The sequence below is a fragment of the Vombatus ursinus genome, unplaced genomic scaffold (assembly GCF_900497805.2).
Source record: "Vombatus ursinus unplaced genomic scaffold, bare-nosed wombat genome assembly UNPS02010193.1, whole genome shotgun sequence".
NCBI classification, from domain to species: domain Eukaryota; kingdom Metazoa; phylum Chordata; class Mammalia; order Diprotodontia; family Vombatidae; genus Vombatus; species Vombatus ursinus.
In genome coordinates, this window is record NW_020949971.1 from 5,714,675 (window position 1) to 5,732,304 (window position 17,630).

The 17,630-nt window shown below is 47.5% G+C and overlaps 1 protein-coding gene across 2 annotated transcripts in view; it reads right to left on the bottom strand.

Annotated features, from left to right (window-relative positions):
• The window catches only part of SEC24D (SEC24 homolog D, COPII coat complex component), a 105,930-nt gene that overhangs the window by 34,622 nt on the left and 53,678 nt on the right, over positions 1–17,630 (bottom strand). For both annotated transcript variants that reach the window (XM_027853645.1, XM_027853644.1), the window contains exons 8-10: positions 15,363–15,501; positions 12,068–12,183; positions 4,448–4,572 (exon numbers count right to left, since the gene is read on the bottom strand). In XM_027853645.1, coding sequence (XP_027709446.1) covers positions 4,448–4,572; positions 12,068–12,183; positions 15,363–15,501 — 380 coding nt within the window. The remainder of the gene's footprint in view (positions 1–4,447; positions 4,573–12,067; positions 12,184–15,362; positions 15,502–17,630) is intronic.

Consider the following 17,630-nt stretch of genomic DNA (forward strand, 5'->3'; position numbering starts at 1 on the left):
GCATGAACCTTCTTGGGACACTGAATAAGTCATCCTTTCCCCTCTCTGTCCCTCAGTTTCCTCACCTGTACAATGAGGTAGATCTCAAAGGTCCTTCCCTACTCTACAGCTCTTCATCCTTTCTCTATATACCTATAGATGTTCTATTACTGATTGAAAATTGGAATCCTATATGTAGCTCCATAATTAGAAATACTTCACCAGTGGTGTGGGGTGTGAAGGGGTGAATCGGAGGCATTGACCCAGAGGAGGATTTAACCATGAGATCAACCAAGAAACGGAGCAGCTGGTCGCCTAGGGAGACACCTGTGACCCCAAGGGGGTTGGCAAGGGGAAAGGGTGAGAGGGAGCCAGACTGCGTTGTGTAGTGCAGGCCGGTGGAAGAAGGTGAAACTCCAGGACAGCAAACTTCCTACAGCTGCAGGGAAGTGTGTCCCGTCAGAGGAGACGGGAGGTATGACCCACCCACCATGTTGGCACCTTGAGGCAGAGCCTGGTGGCCCCTCCTTTTGACTCCGAGGGGACAGAAAAGGCCCAGAGCAGCTCCCGGATGCCCTGTCTCCTCAGGATGGAAGGAAGCAGACAAAGGACGGTATTTGTTTGCAATAGCTGATTATGGGTAGATAAAAGGAAGAAGAAGAGAAAGAAAGAAATGACCCCACTAAAGAATGTGGAACATGAATTCCCACTGGGCTCAGCTATTTTTCAGTGATATGAGAGAGGAAGTAGCCTGGAGTTGTCTGGGTTCATTTAGGAGCTAGAATTCATGATTTTGAAGTATCTAATCTGAATGTCTCAGATTATTACAAAACATCAGGCTTCTCTCCATGAGAACATACTTGAAGAACCTTAATAAACAAAGAAACGTTGTCCTCAAAGGATTTAATGCTCAACAGGCTGAACTATGAAACATGTCGAAAGAACACACTTCCCAATTCCCAGTCTCGTCTCCTCTGATGTAACTACAGGGGGCCTGGCAAAGGGAGGTGGGGTGGGTGGTGCGTGGGTCTGGGGCTTTGGCCGCCTCTTAGGCTATTCGTCCACCCTGACACATTGGCCCCACTTTTCAGTCCCGACAGATTGAAAACAAGAAGAGCTTTAGGGAATGTGGTATGGTTCAAAAAGTGCTTCCAGCACTTACTAGAACCCAGACCAGACCATGCCCAAGTCCCTCCCAGCTCCCAAGCTTGGCGAGGCCTGCGGGAAAGGGATCACCGCCATTTCACACCTGAGGAAAGTGAAGCTTCACACGGCTCATCAGTCTGGGAGGTGAAACCCAAGAGCCAGGCCTTCTGCCCAGCCCACTGCCCAGCAAGCCGCTTCCCCGGAGGCCAGGAGGAGAGGGCGAGGTGGCCAGAAAGGACCAAGCAGCAGCTGAGTGACCAAACCCGGCTTCCATTGGACTATTAAAACACGTCTCAAAGAATAACTTTTCTTCTGCTTTTCAAAGTGCAGATGAATTCATTACCCTGCATTAACAACAGCTTAAATGTTCTATCTGAGGGCTGGCCCAGTAGCATTTCAAATCCTTCATGATCTGGCCCTGCATACATCACTCCATGTACTCCATGTTTCTGCCACTCAGGCGTACTTGCTGTTTCTTTTTCAAGACCTATCATTTCCTGCCTCGATGTGTTTGCTTAGGCAGTCCCTCATGTCTCGAATGCAACCCCTCCTCACCTTCAAGGTTCAGTTTAAATGCCACTTCCCACATTCCTGATTTTCTTAGTTGTTGGGGCCCTCCCCTTCTGCCAACTGTTAGTGTCTCCTCCTTTCTAATTATCTTGTATTTGACTGCCTTAAATACTTATCCTGCACATACTTATCTATGGCTGTCTCCCTTGTTAGAACATAAGCTCCCTTAGGGCAGGGGCAATCTCACTCCCATCCGAATCCCCGCTGGTTAGCACAGGGCTTGGCACAGAGAAAGCACTTAATACGACCTTATCGATTAATTGATTGTGGAATTCCTCCTCATATTTCGAAGCCCCAAATCAAACGCTGCCTCTTCCAGGAGCCGATCTCCATCCAGTCCCATCCCCAGAGAAAACCACGCGCCTCCACTCAGTGTGTTGCAGAAGCCATTGTCGGGCTGCCATCTTCATCCCCTCGAGCCTCACCCTGCACTGCCCTTGCCTGCACCCAGATGCTCCTTCTCCCTCTGCCCAGCAGGCTCTGAGCTCCTTGCAGGGAGGAACCATGACAAGTGTACATGCGTACCCCCAGTGCAGAGCCCTTAATAAGGACAGGTTTGACTGAGTCGGACCCACCACGCTGCCTCATTGACTCCCTATGCTTTCCAAAATAATAAGGACAGTGTCCAGAGTGAGCCCTTAATAAAGACAGGTTTGACTGAGTCGGACCCACCACACTGTGGGCTTTGTTTCTCCGTTGTGTCAAAAGGAGCAGTCATGTTCTTTAGGCTAGACAGAATGAGAATCTGGGGACACTGGCATTGTTGGGGTCACTCTGCTCAAGCAAGGATGCAGAGAGAAGAAGGGAGAGGGTATTTATTGACATTGGGGATTTTTAATTACTCTTTCTGAAGCTCATGAACCTTTTTAAAGTCTGGCCTTGGGAGGGAAATGTCATTGGCAGGAAGGCCATCATAGGCCCATCAGCCCATCTTGGACAGAAGACAGTAACCAAGGCCTCAAGTGCCCTTGGGAGCCTCCTCCCTCGCCTGGTCATTGCTCATTCAAGAACTGTCTGAGATTGTGGGTTGAATTGTAAACACTGCCACTCAATGCCTCTAAACCAACCCCCGCCATATTAGGGTTTTAGGTTCTCAGGTACAAACAGAGCCTAGGGTCCAGGGGTTGTGGTTCCATGTGTATAGAAGCACAAGAGATACGTATGGAACTCGTGTGACCTGCAGACCCAGGCCCATGACCTCAGCTGATGGAAGGAGGCACTTATGACAACAGGCCGGTGGAGGAGAGAGGGCATGGCAGAAGCATATGGGCCGAGGGTAAGGGCGGAGGGGCTACAAGTGGGGCATACGCTGAGCTCCATCCTCTGGGCCCAGAGTCCATGAAGACATGGCAATGGGACTTGCTTCCTCATGCACAACAGTTTCATCTCCTAATTGGTTCTAATAACACCACCGCCCAGTTTAGCGGATCATAGATGGAAAGCCGAAGGCCGTGCTACGGGTGCAGCGGCTGAGCAGATTTGGGGCTCCTCTTCCACGGCCAGGCTCAATGCCCTCCAAGGTCCCTTCCAGCTCCCAATTGAGGATTCCCTGGGTCTATGATTCTAGTATGGGAAAAGCCTCACCCAATTGATTACCTCATTTTACTAATTAGGAAACTGAGGCCTGGAGAAGCTTCAGACCTCACAAGTGACGAAGCTGGGATCTGAATTCAGGCTTTGTGGCTTTCTTCCACGGCGCCATGCTGCCTCCTTTTAAAGTTTACAAAGTGATTCCCCCAGAACAAACGTGAATAGCATAGTATGAACGTGATCATCTTCATCACATAATCTGGCTTAGCTAGAGTCTCCAATATGCCGACGGCCAACCGTCCACTGGAGGCAGAAGCAGCAAGGGCCGATGGTGGGGGCAGGGATGGGCACACACTACGGACACCAGAGATACAGCCGATAGCTTGGGCTGCCTCCAGAAAAGAGCACTGGGGTCTCTGGGATCTCCTTGGAACCTTTCCTAAAGCCTTTGGTGGGCTTCTGTCCAAGGTGCTCACCATCTAATGCTGAGGGTCATCACTTTCCACGTTTCCTCTCCCTCCACCAACCCGAGAGTGAGCACCGTGACGGTAAGAGTTATGTCGTAGCTGAATTCTGGGTCTTCCTCAGTACCCAGCACAATGTCCTACAGAACATCATTGCCCAATAACGAACTGTCTCATGAATAAAAGCAATGGGGGATTGAATGGAAGCCATCACCAACTCTGCCCATCCTTGGTCCTGGAGAGAAGGAGCGTAGGCCTGGTGGGTGGGTTCAATCTTAAGATCATAAGATTGTAGATTTGGAACTGGAAGGAGCTTTAAGGATCCCCTAGTCTGATTGTGGCTATTTCATTTTCGAACAAATGACCAACCTTAGGCCCAGAGGGTTTAGTTGATTTGTTCAAGGTCTTGTAGATATCCAGATCCAGCCTATGTTTCTGCCTCATTGACTCCCTATGCTTTCCAAAATATTGGCTTGAATTTTTTTTTTTTTACTATACTTGAAAAAAAAAGTTTGCTTTTTATACGGTTAAGAGGCAGAGGGAGTTCTGGACTTGAACGTAGGAAAACCTGGGTTTGAATAGAGCCTCAGACACTTCCCAGCTCTTTGACTGTGGACAAGTCACTTCATTCTACTAAAGTCATGGAGGGGTTATAATCTGCATTGGTGGAGGGAGTTCTCACTCTGGGAATTTAATTTCTAGTCAGCCACGTCTACCACAACATGGCCGATGGTATAAAATGTACCACAGCCCCTTACTTTGGAAGACTTTCCAGGACGGTCTTCAGTTCTTCACAGATGAGCTTCACCAGGCCATTCTTCACATTGCTATAGGAAACATCGATCATGAAGATGTAGGCCGGTGGGTTCGGAGGCTTGTTGTTCTGCAGGACACAAGCACATTGAGCGTATCAGTACAGGCACACGTCTGTGCAGGATGAAAGCACAGGATGCTAAGGCTCTAGTGGTCGTCAGGGCTTCCTTCTAAGAACTCAGACATGAGGACTACAGTACAGAACTCACCCACGACGTAGCTGCTTCTGCCTAAAAAATTGCTAAGACGTTATGGTGTCCTGATCCCGGGGTGAGCCTGAGGCTGGCTCACTGGGGAGTCCTTTCAGAACATCAATCCCCATTTCAGAAAATGATGTATCACAAACTTAATAACCACTAACATTTAAGTTAATTCACTTTAACGCATGAGATACATGCGTCAGAGATGACTTCTCAATCACCCCTCTAAATGGGATAACACACAGAAAATGCTTTGCCGGCTACTATTACTCATATAGCAGGATTCTTTGCTTGTTCGTGCTCTTCCATTTTCCTTCTTATATGGTTATAATTAATGTCTACACCCTTCTTTTGGTTCTTTCTTTTAAATTTTAAACAGGCCTTTCTGGATTTTTTAATATACCTCATGCTCACCTATCTAGATCACATCATAGTCTTCTAATGCATTAATATACCACAATTTAATTAGCCATTCCATTATTAGACATTTAGATTGTTTCCAGTGATTTCACAATTATAAATAATTCTGTTAAGAAAAATCTTCGGATAGTTCTTTGTTTGTTTCTGACCTTGTTCACCTTCGTTTTTGAAGACCAATGACATCACAGGACGATGTCTTGACTCGAGTGTGAATTGGATTTAAGTGAGGCAGAGCTGCACAAAGTCCTCAGCCTCATCCTCTCTTCCAGGGTCATCGAAGTCCAGCGGCAAGACAAAAGTCAGGGTGGCTGGCGATGGCCTGGGATGCAGTGAGTGACCTTGGCGTCTTTGATGTCTGACCACTCCACACCCTCAGGTATATGCCCAACAGTGGAATGACTGACTCAAAGAGCATGATTACTTTGAGAACTTTTCCTGAATCCTGTCATATTGCTCTGCCGAAAGATCCCACAAATTTGTAAGCTCCCAGCAACGAATCAAGGGGCCTGTTTGTCTACAACCCTGGCAACCTCGAGTTTCATTACTTTGAACTATTTTTTTGCCAATTTGATGGATACGAGACGGTAACTCGTAGTTCTTTTACTATGCATGACTTTGATCTGGAGTCAGATGACCTGGATTAAAATCCTTCCTCAGGTGCTAACTAACCATGTGACAAGTCATTTGACCAACTTGGACTCAGTTTCTTCATCTGTTAAAGTAATGACCCCCAGTCATCCTTCCTTATTCTACTCTCAAGAGTCTGTCCCAGAATATCTAGTTGTCTTATTTTGTGAAATTATAGTATATTTCCATGTTTACCTCTTCTTAACTTCCACTTATACATTCAACTTTTCATCCAAACTTCCATACTTGCTGTTTCCCATATACCACATCTCATCTCCCACCTCCGAGCCTTTGCTTGGAATGCATCGCTTGGAAAGCAAGCTCCCTTCAAGGCTTAGCTCAGGTGTGACCTCCTGCTTGAAGCCTTTCCTGACCCTTCCATCTCCCTTCCCCCTTCTCCCCATGGACTATGCTCCCGTTATTATTTTAAATTTACTTTGTAAATATTTTGTTATTTATTGATCTACATACGTGTTGTATGTAAGCTCGTTGAAGGCAAGGACTTGTTTTGGACCCATTGCAGGCTACATACGGTTGCTGCGTTGAGTTAAATGCAACGATAAATATCCGAATCATGCTGTATTTTGTTAAAACTTACTTTACATAAGCCTTTCTATCGTTGATAGAATGTTAGTTTTGGAGTCAGGAGGACTTGAATTCTAATTCTGCCAGACATTTACTAGCTGTGTGACCCTGGGCAAGTCACTTTAACCTTTATCAGCCTCAGTTTCCCCATCTGCAAAATGGGGATAATAACAGCCTCTACTTCTCAGGGCTGTTATGAAGATCAAATGACATCATATTTGGAAAGCACTTTGCACATGTTCAAGTGCTATATTAGCTATCATTACTATCATAATTATCATTACTGCTACTCCTGAGGATATGATAGCTTCACATTTCAAAATTAAATTTATCCTTTTCTCCCCCCAGCCTGGAGCATGTCAGTAAGGGCTCTGGCTAATTTTGGACACGTCTCTGGTAACAATGAAATGCTGCCGCGTCTTCCTCCCGTCTGTTTTAGCAGAGACGTGGGCCAGCTGCTGACCCCTGGAGCTCTAGCTGTGAACCCTCACTGCTGTGTGAGAGGACACGAAGGAAAAGAGGCTTCACTTCTGCTCTTACAAAAATATTTCGGAGAGAAAAAAATCTCAGAGTAACTTTCTGGACTCCGGCCAGAGAAGGAAGCACGACATTCACTTTTAGAATTACGACAGCAGACAAACCTGAATGTTATAAAGCAAAATCTGAATTTTATTATAATTTACGAATAATAAAAACCTTTTCATCTTTTTTTTCCCAATTAATTCCACATGTAAGGGACATTGCAGAGGGGATCCCTGTGCTGGTACAGGCTGGACTAAATGACCTCGAAAAACCGAGACTGATTCTGTGATAAGTTTAGCTACAACATGTCACTAGGAGAAGCAATGGGGTAGAATAGAAAAAAAAAACCCAGTCTTGGGGTTAGAAGATCCAGGTTCTGGCTCTGGCACTTATTAGCTGGGTGACCATGGACAGATTACTTTATCTTTGTGAGCCTCAGTTTCCTCATCAGTAAAATGGGGAGAATAATACTGGCACTGCCTACCTCCCAGGGTGGTTGGGAGGAGAGCACTGTGGAAGCATAGTTGTTCTTGCTATTATGTTAGCAATAATAGCTCCCAATAATAAGGATCAGCTAAACAGGCGACCCCAAACAATCTCTTATTAGTGAAACATTGTGAATCTGGCTTTCCCTCTCAACGCGGCATCACATTAATGGCGGGCTGAAGAAACAGATGAACTGCACGCCAGTGGGAGTTGTCAATTACAATTACAATGTTAATTAAAATGTCCGTTACTTTTTTTCCTTGACTTCCACAGACTCTGTTTCATGATGTAGGCCTGTGATAATTTGGATGACCAATGATTGGTGAGGTTCACCTACTCTCACGGCCCCAAACCCACATCGCCAAATGTCTAGTAGACATTTCCACCCACGTCCTTTCCAATCAGCTCAAACGCAGTTTGTCCGAGAATGAACACAGCCTATGCCCTCAGACCCCAATCAATCAACAAATGTTTATCAACTGTCTACTATGTGCTAGACGCTGCACTAGGCCCCCACAGTACAAGGACAAAAGTGAAACAGTGCCTGCCCTCAAGAAGCTTGCATTCTATTGGAGGAGACAATGTGCACACATATAAGTACATGCAGAGTAAATATAACGTACGTACGTATGGTTTAAGGAGGAAAGGCAGGCAGTTGGGGAGGCCAGGAAAGGCTTCATGTTAAAGGTGGGGATTAAGATGCATCGTGAAGGAAGCCATGGAGTTTATGAGACTGAGGGAGAGCAAGGGGGCCGGCCAATGGGAAGGCACAGAGATAAAAGATGGCGTGCTTATGTGAGCAACAGAGGGAAGGCCACTTTGGTCGGACCACAGAGTGTAGGAAGGAGACTTGGAAAGGTAGGCTATGCACGTATCATGAGACCGTGTAGGTAGGCCGGAACTGTGAAGGGCTTGAAAAGACAGAGGGATACATATTGTATCTTAGAGGGAATAGGGAGCCGCTGCAATTGACGGAGCACAGGATGATGCAGTCAGCCCTGCAGGCTAGGAAAACCCCTTCGGCAGCTGGGTGGAGAGGATGGATGAGAGCGGAGAGACGGAGGCAGGGAGATCTAGGAGAAGCGAGAGGTGACGTGGGTCTGAATTAATGTGGTGGCTCCGTGAGTGGAGAGAGGAGTCTGGACGCAAGATTCTGCCGAGGTGGACGCAGCGTGCTCTAGAAATGACTCAGATCCGAGGTGACAGCGAGGAGCCGAAAGTGATAATGATGTGACAAACCTGGGCGGGAGGGAAAACGGCGCTGCTGTGGACAGAAAGAAGGCCATCTGGTAGAAGGGGAGGCTCGGGGGAGGGGGAGATAATCTGTCGTTTCATTTATTCATTCATTCATTTATTTACTTTTTTTATCTAGCCATTTCTCTCTCTCTCTCTCTGAGGCAAACAGAGTTAAGTGACTTGCCCGGGGTCACACAGCTAGTAAGTGTCTGAGGCCAGATTTGAGTTCAGGTCTTCCTGACTCCAGGGCAAGCGCTCTATCCACTGTGCCACCTAGCTGCCCCCAGATAACATATTTCAGATATGCTGCGTTTTAGGTATCTCCAGGATGTCGAGTTTGAAATATCTATGAGGTAGTCAGTAATTTGGAACTCAAGCCCTGGGGCTGAATATATAGATTTAGAAGCTGTCTGTATAGAGAGGTTGGGAGCTGATAAGGTCATGGAAAGAGAGACAGTGCGAGAAAGAAGAAAGGGCAGCCCAGGGCAGAACCTTGGGAACGCACAGAATTAGGGTACACGATATGGATGATGAGTGAGAAAGGAGGCTGAGCCCCAGTCTGACAGACAGAAGAGGAATCGGGAGAGACCAGGGTCACCTTTGCAGTCTTCCTACACTTACCTCCCCCCTCATGCATCCCATGATCCAGCAACATTGGCCTATTTGCTCCTCCTCATATATGACCCTCCGCCTCCCCACTCTGAACCTTAGTCCTGACTGCCTGCCCTCCCTCCTCACCTCGACTTCTAGTTTCTCTGGCTTCAAAATTCACCTAAAATCCCAACTTCTGCAGGAGGCCTTTCCTGGTCCCCCAGGTGTATAGCTTGTATGCACACAGATATATGCATACTGCTTGCCTCATTCGAATGTGAGCTCCTTCAAGGCAGGGACCACATTTTTGTGTTCCTATGTCTCCCCCATGGTTAAGTGACTTGTCCAAAGTCACACAGTCTGTATGTATCACAGGCGGGACTTGACCTCAGGTGTTCCTGGCTCCAAAGCCGGCACCCTCTCCACTCCACCAGACCACTTCACCTTATTTAAGTAAATGACACAAATGATGTTCACGTATGGTGCTGAGCCTTTAAAGTATTCTTTGTCTAACCGTAATCAAAGTTGGTGGTTTTCTGGACCCACAGAACTGAATTCACCAGTATTACTTTCTAAGCAAATCCACCCCATGTTCTGAACCCATGATTCAAAGCACCGCTTCGTCTCATGCAAAATGATGACTACCTAGTCAACTAAATTATTGTGACCAAGATTAAAAAAAAAAAAGAGTTAAGCATAGCACTTGTCAACAGGTAAAGTGAATTCCACTAAAATAAAGCTGGGAATTTTCTTTTAACGATGAAAAACAACTTGCCATTGGTAAAAACTTTATTTTAGGAAATTTTAGCGTTTGTGGAAACACATCTGGTTTGATGATTATTTCAACTTCTGATCATTCCCCGCCTGCCCCTTTGCTCAGCCCATGCTGGGTAAGTAATAGAGTCAAGGTTCAGGGTCAAGGAGAACCCCACAGGCATCTGGTAATTTGGAATTAGCCATCTAGGCCAAATTGGTGATTTGGGCCAAGCCATGAGACAAGGAAAGCCTCCCGGACCATCTCTCTGGACCTTACACTAAGCCAAAAAAACAAGAAACAAAACAAAACCCTCTCTAGAGAAAGTGCTAGCTAGCCCTTTCTTTCCCTCTCCCTGCTTACATTCTCCAGGAATCATGGATACTTGAAATACAGAGGCACTGAGGTCAACTTAATGTTAAACAATGGAACCACTGAAAATAATCAACATGTTTCAAAAATTATTTCTATAAGACACTATCCCTCTAACTTTTATCCATATAGCAAATCTCATTGAAATCTGCTAAAAAGGACATTGGGGCTTTCCATGGGCTGCCATGTGATTTGGTGAACTGACTCACCCACAGTGGGTCAGGTATATCTTGATACCCTTCAGTGGTAAAATGGGTGAAGCCAGAATCATTTAACTCCTAAAAGTTCTGTGGAACTAGGAAACCAAAGTGGGGGCAGGGAGGAGGCCAGACCAAAATGGAAATGCCAGGCAGGTAAGTGAAAACAAAGACCTCATTTGGCTTAGTCACTTTATCTTTGGGAAAAAAATCTCAGCTAAGGCACAATCCATGGATTTGTTAATTGTTTCTCTCTAATAACCTCTTTCTTCCCACCTCTCCCCCTTTGCCAGCATTTCTGGCATGCCTGGGGCAAGCCGCCACAGTGCACCCCCAACTCAACTTTCTTTTTTGAAATTCATTTATTTTTAGTTTCAACATTTACTTTTATAAGATTCTGAGTTCTAAAACTTTCCTTCCCAGGATGGTCTGCAATTTGATATAGTCTATACGTGTCCAATTATATCACACATATTTCTACATTAGTCATTCAACTCAGCTTTCCAATTCACATCTGCAAATAATACAAGAAGGAAATGAGACCAGTTCGGAGGAATGGGGGGCAGTGACAAGGGTGGGGAATCTGTCATTAGAGTACCTCGAAGCTGAATGCTGTTGCCAAAGGGGCACCATTGGGCAGCTTTGCCTCCTGTTTGAACAAATGTCTTTTGCTAGTGGGTGGGCAAGACGAATCAAAGAGCTCGCGAGACCACAAGAGGTCATCTGGTCCAATCCCCTCACCTTACAGATGAAGTTAAATGACTAGACCAAGATCTCACCTTTACTAAGTGTCAGCCTTGGGATCTGAGTTCGGTTCTCGGAACCCGATTTCCAGCCCTCTTTTCTCTCCACACTGAGCATGGCTCAGTCATTTTGACATGGCTGAAAAGGGGGCATGTGCAGTCAACATGGAGTTAGGACAAGTATAAAAAGTGCATGGTTCTTTTTTAAGAAGACCATTTTAAATTTCTGCACCCTCTATGTTTCTGTGCCCAGGGTCAAAGCTCCGGCCATAGCTGTCCATGCTTTCCAGCCCTTCCCCAGGAATGTTCCCAGTTGGTTTGCAGCAACGGGCGGCCTGGAAACTACTTATAGCATTGCTGGTCTCTGTGTCCAACGGCGTGATACAGAGGCCATTCTCCTGGACTGGGAAAAATGGTTTTAATCAATCACTGGACTTCTGTTAGGATGGGGCTTAAGTCCCTCCCTTGAGACAGGAGGTGAACAAAGTCATACTGTGGGCCAGATGGGAACTGGGCCTCCAGCCTTAGTCTCCAGCTTTTGAGGCCAAGCCTTTACCTACCTCACCTACAAACCGATTTTGCTTCCTTAGTTCATGTTGGCTCAGAATCTGGGCGTCATCATCCCGGGACAAGGGACTGGACCTGGGATTTCCCCGGCTCCAGGAACTCCCGGATGAGGTAACTCCCTCCGTCAATCTACTTCTCTGCATGTCTTATGAGCTCCCTAGAGCACTGAGAGGCTAGGCCCCGTCAGAGGCAGGAGCCAAACCCAGGTTTTGCTGCCTCTGACGATCCCAGTTAACACCTATCCCCCAACACTGTAGGCACTTACTCTGCAGTAATCCAAAGTAGCAACGTATTCGTAAGATCCCAGAGAGAGCTCTGGCCTCTCGTAGTGGTCTAGCCTTCTGCCGACGTGGTCCAGATGCTGAAAGTAGAAGGGTGGAACTAAGGAGAGAAAAACAGAAGAGTCACTTGTGTGTTTTAATAAGCCCAGAGAAGTGAGTCTTCAATGACCAGCAAGAGAGAATGGGATGGAGGCCAGAGCCCCTGAAAGCTGCCTGGGTGCACCTGCAAGCTCTCAAGCTCTGAGTGCATTGTGGGAAGGGGCTTTGACCTGCTGCACTTGACCTTATCTCATTCTACTCTTGAGGATCCCAGCCGGATTCATTGCAACTCCCCCCAAGGCATTTCCAGACACATTTACCGTGTGGTATCCTTGGCTTTGGCCCACCAGACTGAACCCTAGTGTTATTCAGTTGAACGTTTTTATAAGTCAAAGCACCTCTCTAAGATGTGAGTATGGCCAGCATGCTTACCTGAATGGCCTCCTCGTAAGCCAGCAGGGCCTGACTATCTGCAGCCCTCCCTCTGATGCTTTGGCTCTGGGTACATGTTTGCATTTTACGGGGGAGAAGATTACTGTATTAGGGAAAGACTCCCCCCCATGAGCCTCGCTGGGGAAATCCAGATCCAATGTGTTTCCAACGTCGTCAAGGAGGAGGGAGATTAGTGCTGGCAAATCCTTGGATGGTGTCCAAGAGCACAGATACGCTGAATGGTGAGTCACGGGCTGAACGCTTGCACAAATATGGTGTGATGTTTCTCATGGAAGGGAACTCTGGCCGCATGAAGGCGAACAGGGCTGGCCAGAGTGCCCCTTGCTCACCACGGGCCAGCTGCCGCGGCTGGAGCATTATCAGGGAGAGGACTTTCATTTGGAAGAGGCCAAGGGGGTGGCTTTTCTTTTAAGAGACCAGGACCCTCAGATCTGAACTGAACTACTGAAGAAAACCCTTTCATCTCAAGATATATATTTAAAACACTAGGCTTAAAAGCCTTTTCTGTTCTTGGTGATATGATTATTAAAAGCTTGACTAGTGAACAGGGCCCCCAGTGAGCTGTAACTAGCACAGTGAGCTGGGGCTTTGCCAAGGGGCGCTGCCGTGGGTCTGCTGCGAGCATCTTTTTTGCCTTTCTTTGTATCCCCACCACTTAGCACAGCACCTGGCACGCAGTAGGTGCCTAATAAATGCTCGTTGGCTTGACTTGTCAACTGTTCCCATCCTACCCATTATGTCCTTCTCTTGGACCGCTGTTGCCCTCTTACGGTGGCAAGAATCAGACTGCCCCTCTCCCCCTATCCCCATGGGCCGATGGTGATAATTAGTCTTCTGCCTTCCCTACCCACGCCCCACAATTGCTTTTTGCCCTGGGTGAAAATGTTTTTGACTTTTGGCTCTAGGATTTATAGATCCAGGTCAACCAGGTCAAGATTTAGAGAAAGAACTCCGAGGAGCAGGGGGGTGAAAACTCAGAGCTGGAAGGAACCCGAGAGGTCAATGAGTCTGGCCGCTTCATTTAGGTGAAGAATCTAAGGCCAGAAGACCTTAAGTGACTCGTCCAAGGTCACACTGGTAGTAAGTACACAAGGTAGCATTTGAAGCCAAGGCCTCTGTCTCGAAACCCAGCATGCTTCCAGTGTGACAAGAAGGCCCCATTTAACAGAAATTGGGAAGTGAGGAAGAGGGCAAGGTTTGGGGGGGGAGATAATGAGTTGTTTTGGACGTGATGAGTTTGAGATGGGAGGACCTATGCGGCAAGACCGGCGTTCATGAGAGAGTCTGGGGTTAGGGTGTCCAGATAGAGCAGTATCTACACAGAGGTTCTGTCTGAACCCATGGCAGCTAATAAGATCCCTGTCAGAGCACATCAAGACCAAGTTGGGGGCTAAGGGAGAACACTTGGGCACATCCACACGTAGGGTGTAGGGTTCAGAGACGCTCCAGCAAAGGAGGGCGGGGTGGCTGGGGGCGGTATGCGGAGAATGGCGGAGAGCAGGCTCACAAAAACCCAGGGAAGAGAATGCCTAGAAGGAGTCAGTGGGAAGCCATATGAAATGCTACAGAGAGGAGAAGAAGGATGTGGGCTGGGGAGAGACCACAGGAGGCAGCCGTGGTTACCATGTAGTTATCCAAGGTTACTTCGGAGAGAGACATTTCTTGTAAGTGATAAAGTTGGAAATCAGATTGCAGCAGAATTCAAGGGGGAGGTCAGAAAGCAAAGGCAACAGGCCTAAACGGTGCTTTCTTGGTGTCCGAGTGTGAAAGGGAGCAGAGAGATAGCAGATCAGAGGCAGGGTTGGTGGGATTACATGAAGAGTAGGGATCAGTGGATAATGAGAGATTGAAATTCGGTAGAGAGAGGGGAGGACTGAAAGGACAAGCTGCCAGAGGAGACAGAAGGGGCTGGGGTCGGAGGCACAAAGGATGAGCAAGAAGGGTCGCCTCCTCCCTTAAGAGGGGAGCAAAGAGGAGTTTGGTGAGATGGGGCTAAGAGGAATGGAAGCATAGAGCTGGGGACCAGGATGACCTGGATTTGGGCAGGGTCATATAACTAGGGAGAGTGAGCCCAAGAGGAGACTTGTCATGGAGACAGCAGCGTGGGTCAGGAACAGAGGATACAGTGCTAGCCCTGGAGTCAGGAGAACCTGAGTTCAAATCCAGCCTCAGACACTTCCAAGCTCTGTGACCCTAGGCGAGCTGCTCAACCCTGTTTGCCTCAGTTTCCTCATCTGTAAAACGAGCTACAGAAAGAAATGGCAAATCACTTCAGTATCTTTGCTGAAAAAATCCCAAATGGGATCACGGAGAATCAGACATGACTGAAAATAACTAAACAACAACAAAGGAGACTCCCAGGATGGCCTCACTCTGTAGAAGACTTCCGCCTGTGGCCGGGGGAAAGGGCTGCATCTGTAGACAATGCCTGTCTGCTCCCTCTTCCAATATGGGAGGTCTCAAGGAGACAGAGGTCACCTGGGGGCTTCCCAGGGGCAGAAGAACCAGGCTGTCTCCAAGACCAGAGCACTGACCACAGGTATGTGTGCAGCCTCTGACAAATGAAGGGGATTCCGTGTCGCTCTTTGGTGGGTGTACTTCTGGTGCGCTGACCTTACACTTTGGACTATGGGCCATATTTTGGAGAAGTCCAAATCTTCATGCAAGGACTGTGACACAGCCAGGAGAACCGAGAAGGTGATGCTTGTTCGGGTTTTTACAAAGTCAGAAGTATATTGTTTCAGAATGGATCAACTTTCTAAATTTCAATGTGAAGTCTTCACTTACCATCATTTACACAGTTGCAAAATCCACACTGGTACTTTCTTCCTCCTTCAATAAACTGCATAAAGGGGCACATATAGGCCTTGCACCTGTTGCATCTGACCGGTCCTGACTCACCATGATTTACCAGATAAAGAGGCACCTGGGTAGAGCAAGAGAGAAGTTTTTTTCACGTTAGTTTATTTTCCAATTAATAAACATTTATTTTCTCTCACTCAAATTTAGATGAAAACAAAAACAAAACCCTTACAACAAATCTGCATAGTTAAGCACAACAAATTCTCATGTCAAGTGAGAAAAAAATTAAATGAAAGGTATTTGCAATATTGTGTGTTGGGCCTACATAGAGGCTTACCCCAGAAGTCTGGACTCTCAGAGTACAGAGGGACCTCAAAAACCAGCCTGTCCAACCTGCACCCAAGTAAGAATCTCTTCTTGAAGAGTGGTTGTTCAGCCTTTGTATGAATCCGTCCAGTGAGAGGTAACCCACTACCTTCCAAGGCTGCCTTCAGGCTGCCCATATGTACTTTAGAGGTAGCTGGTGGTACAGTGCAGCGAGTGCTGAGCCTGGATTCGGAAGCCCTGAGTTCAAATCCAGCCTCAGTTACTTATTAGCTATAGGCCCCTGGGCAAATTATTCAACTTTTGCTGTCTCAGTTTCCTCATCTGTTAAATGGGGATAATAACAGCCCCTTCCCCATAGGGCTGATGTGAGGATCAAATGAAACCTTTGTAAAGTGTCTAGCGTAGGCACATAGTAGGTGGTCAAGAAATACACGTGCCCTTCCCTGGTCAGATCACATTCTGATCACTGTGCTCTGTTCTGGGCACCACAGTCCAGAAGGACCTAGTTAAGGTGGAGAAGGTCAAGAGGAAGGAGACAAGGATGGCAAGGGGTTGGAGGCCACGTCACAGGAAGAGCAGCTGAAGAAAAAGGACGTGTTTGGCTGGAGCTGATTCCCCAGGAATCTTTAAAAACCAGGTTGGACTGTATTCCTTGGAAGGCAGATCGCTGGTGGAAAACAGATAATGGGATTCGGTCTGAATCTTTTTTCTCCCAACCATTCTGGAGAGCACACTCTGTTCTGACCTAAATCACCAGGTCGTGCTTTAGTGGACACCCCCTAATCCCCAGATGTAGCCTTGGTATTCCTCTGCTCCAGCACCTTCAAGGGCTTTCTATTCCCTCCTCAGTGAAGGAGCTCTGCACTCCAGCAGGCCGGCACTCTTCTAGTCCTAAACACTAGAACCCCTGCTCCTCCTGCCGCCCTGCAGCGCCTGATGCCTTCCTGTAATTGTGACCCTTTCAGAACAAAAAGTACAGACTGCTAATAAACCGTGTCTCCTGTAGGTGTGAAAGCATGCTCACACGCCTGTTTCCACCCTTCTTTTAAAACCCTCAAGGACAGAGAGCTTAGCAAGGTCTTTAGACAAGGGAGAGGAGCTCAGGAACGTGAAAAGCTTTTCAGCTGTTTAGACTTCTGTTTTCAGTCACCGGGCACTCCAGCTCGGCTTCCCAGGGGTCCTGCCTTGTCTCATCTTTCGGACCATCCTCACACCAGCCCCCGAGAAGCTTTCCAGCCCTCTGCAGAAGGCAGGAGTTTGTGTGATCGGATAAACAGCCGGTCTGAAGGTGGCTTTGGCATTCTTTAACCACACATTCCCCAGCCCCTGATTTTTCCCTGGGGAGATTCTGTATCTGTGCTCTTAGCAGGGACTTAGGCTCACATTCTCTAGTTGGTTCTCTGAATGTTTTCCAGGTCCCCTGATCCTTCTGTTTTATCCTTTGCTCTTTTGGCCCCAGTCACATGGGGGGTGGGGCAGGGGAAAGTGACAGAATGGGGCCCCTGAGCCTAAGAACCCTACCCAGCTGTTCTTGCCTGGGGCCCTGGGATGAAGCAATTCCAGAGCTTGCTTAGAGCATCACAGAGCTGCAAGGGGCCTCAGAAGCCTAGGCGAGAGCCCTTGCTTTACAGAAAGGGAAACCGAGGCTTGAAGAAGTGAAAAGACCTGTCCAAGGTCGCCCAGATTAGATTTAGGTTCATGGCAGGGAGGCACACAAGGGGAGCCCATTGGTCGACACTCCATCTCTGCCTACGGCCGTTTATACGCCGTTCCCCCTGCCTGGAACGCTCTACCATCCTATCTCCAACTCTTCTGGGATGGGGGACAAGCGAGTTTTAGGTACTTGACCGCTAAACTGGAATTCTGCGATCATCAGGGAAGGTCAAACAAGAGATTTGCAAAGGTCACAGGATCTGGGAAGCGGTT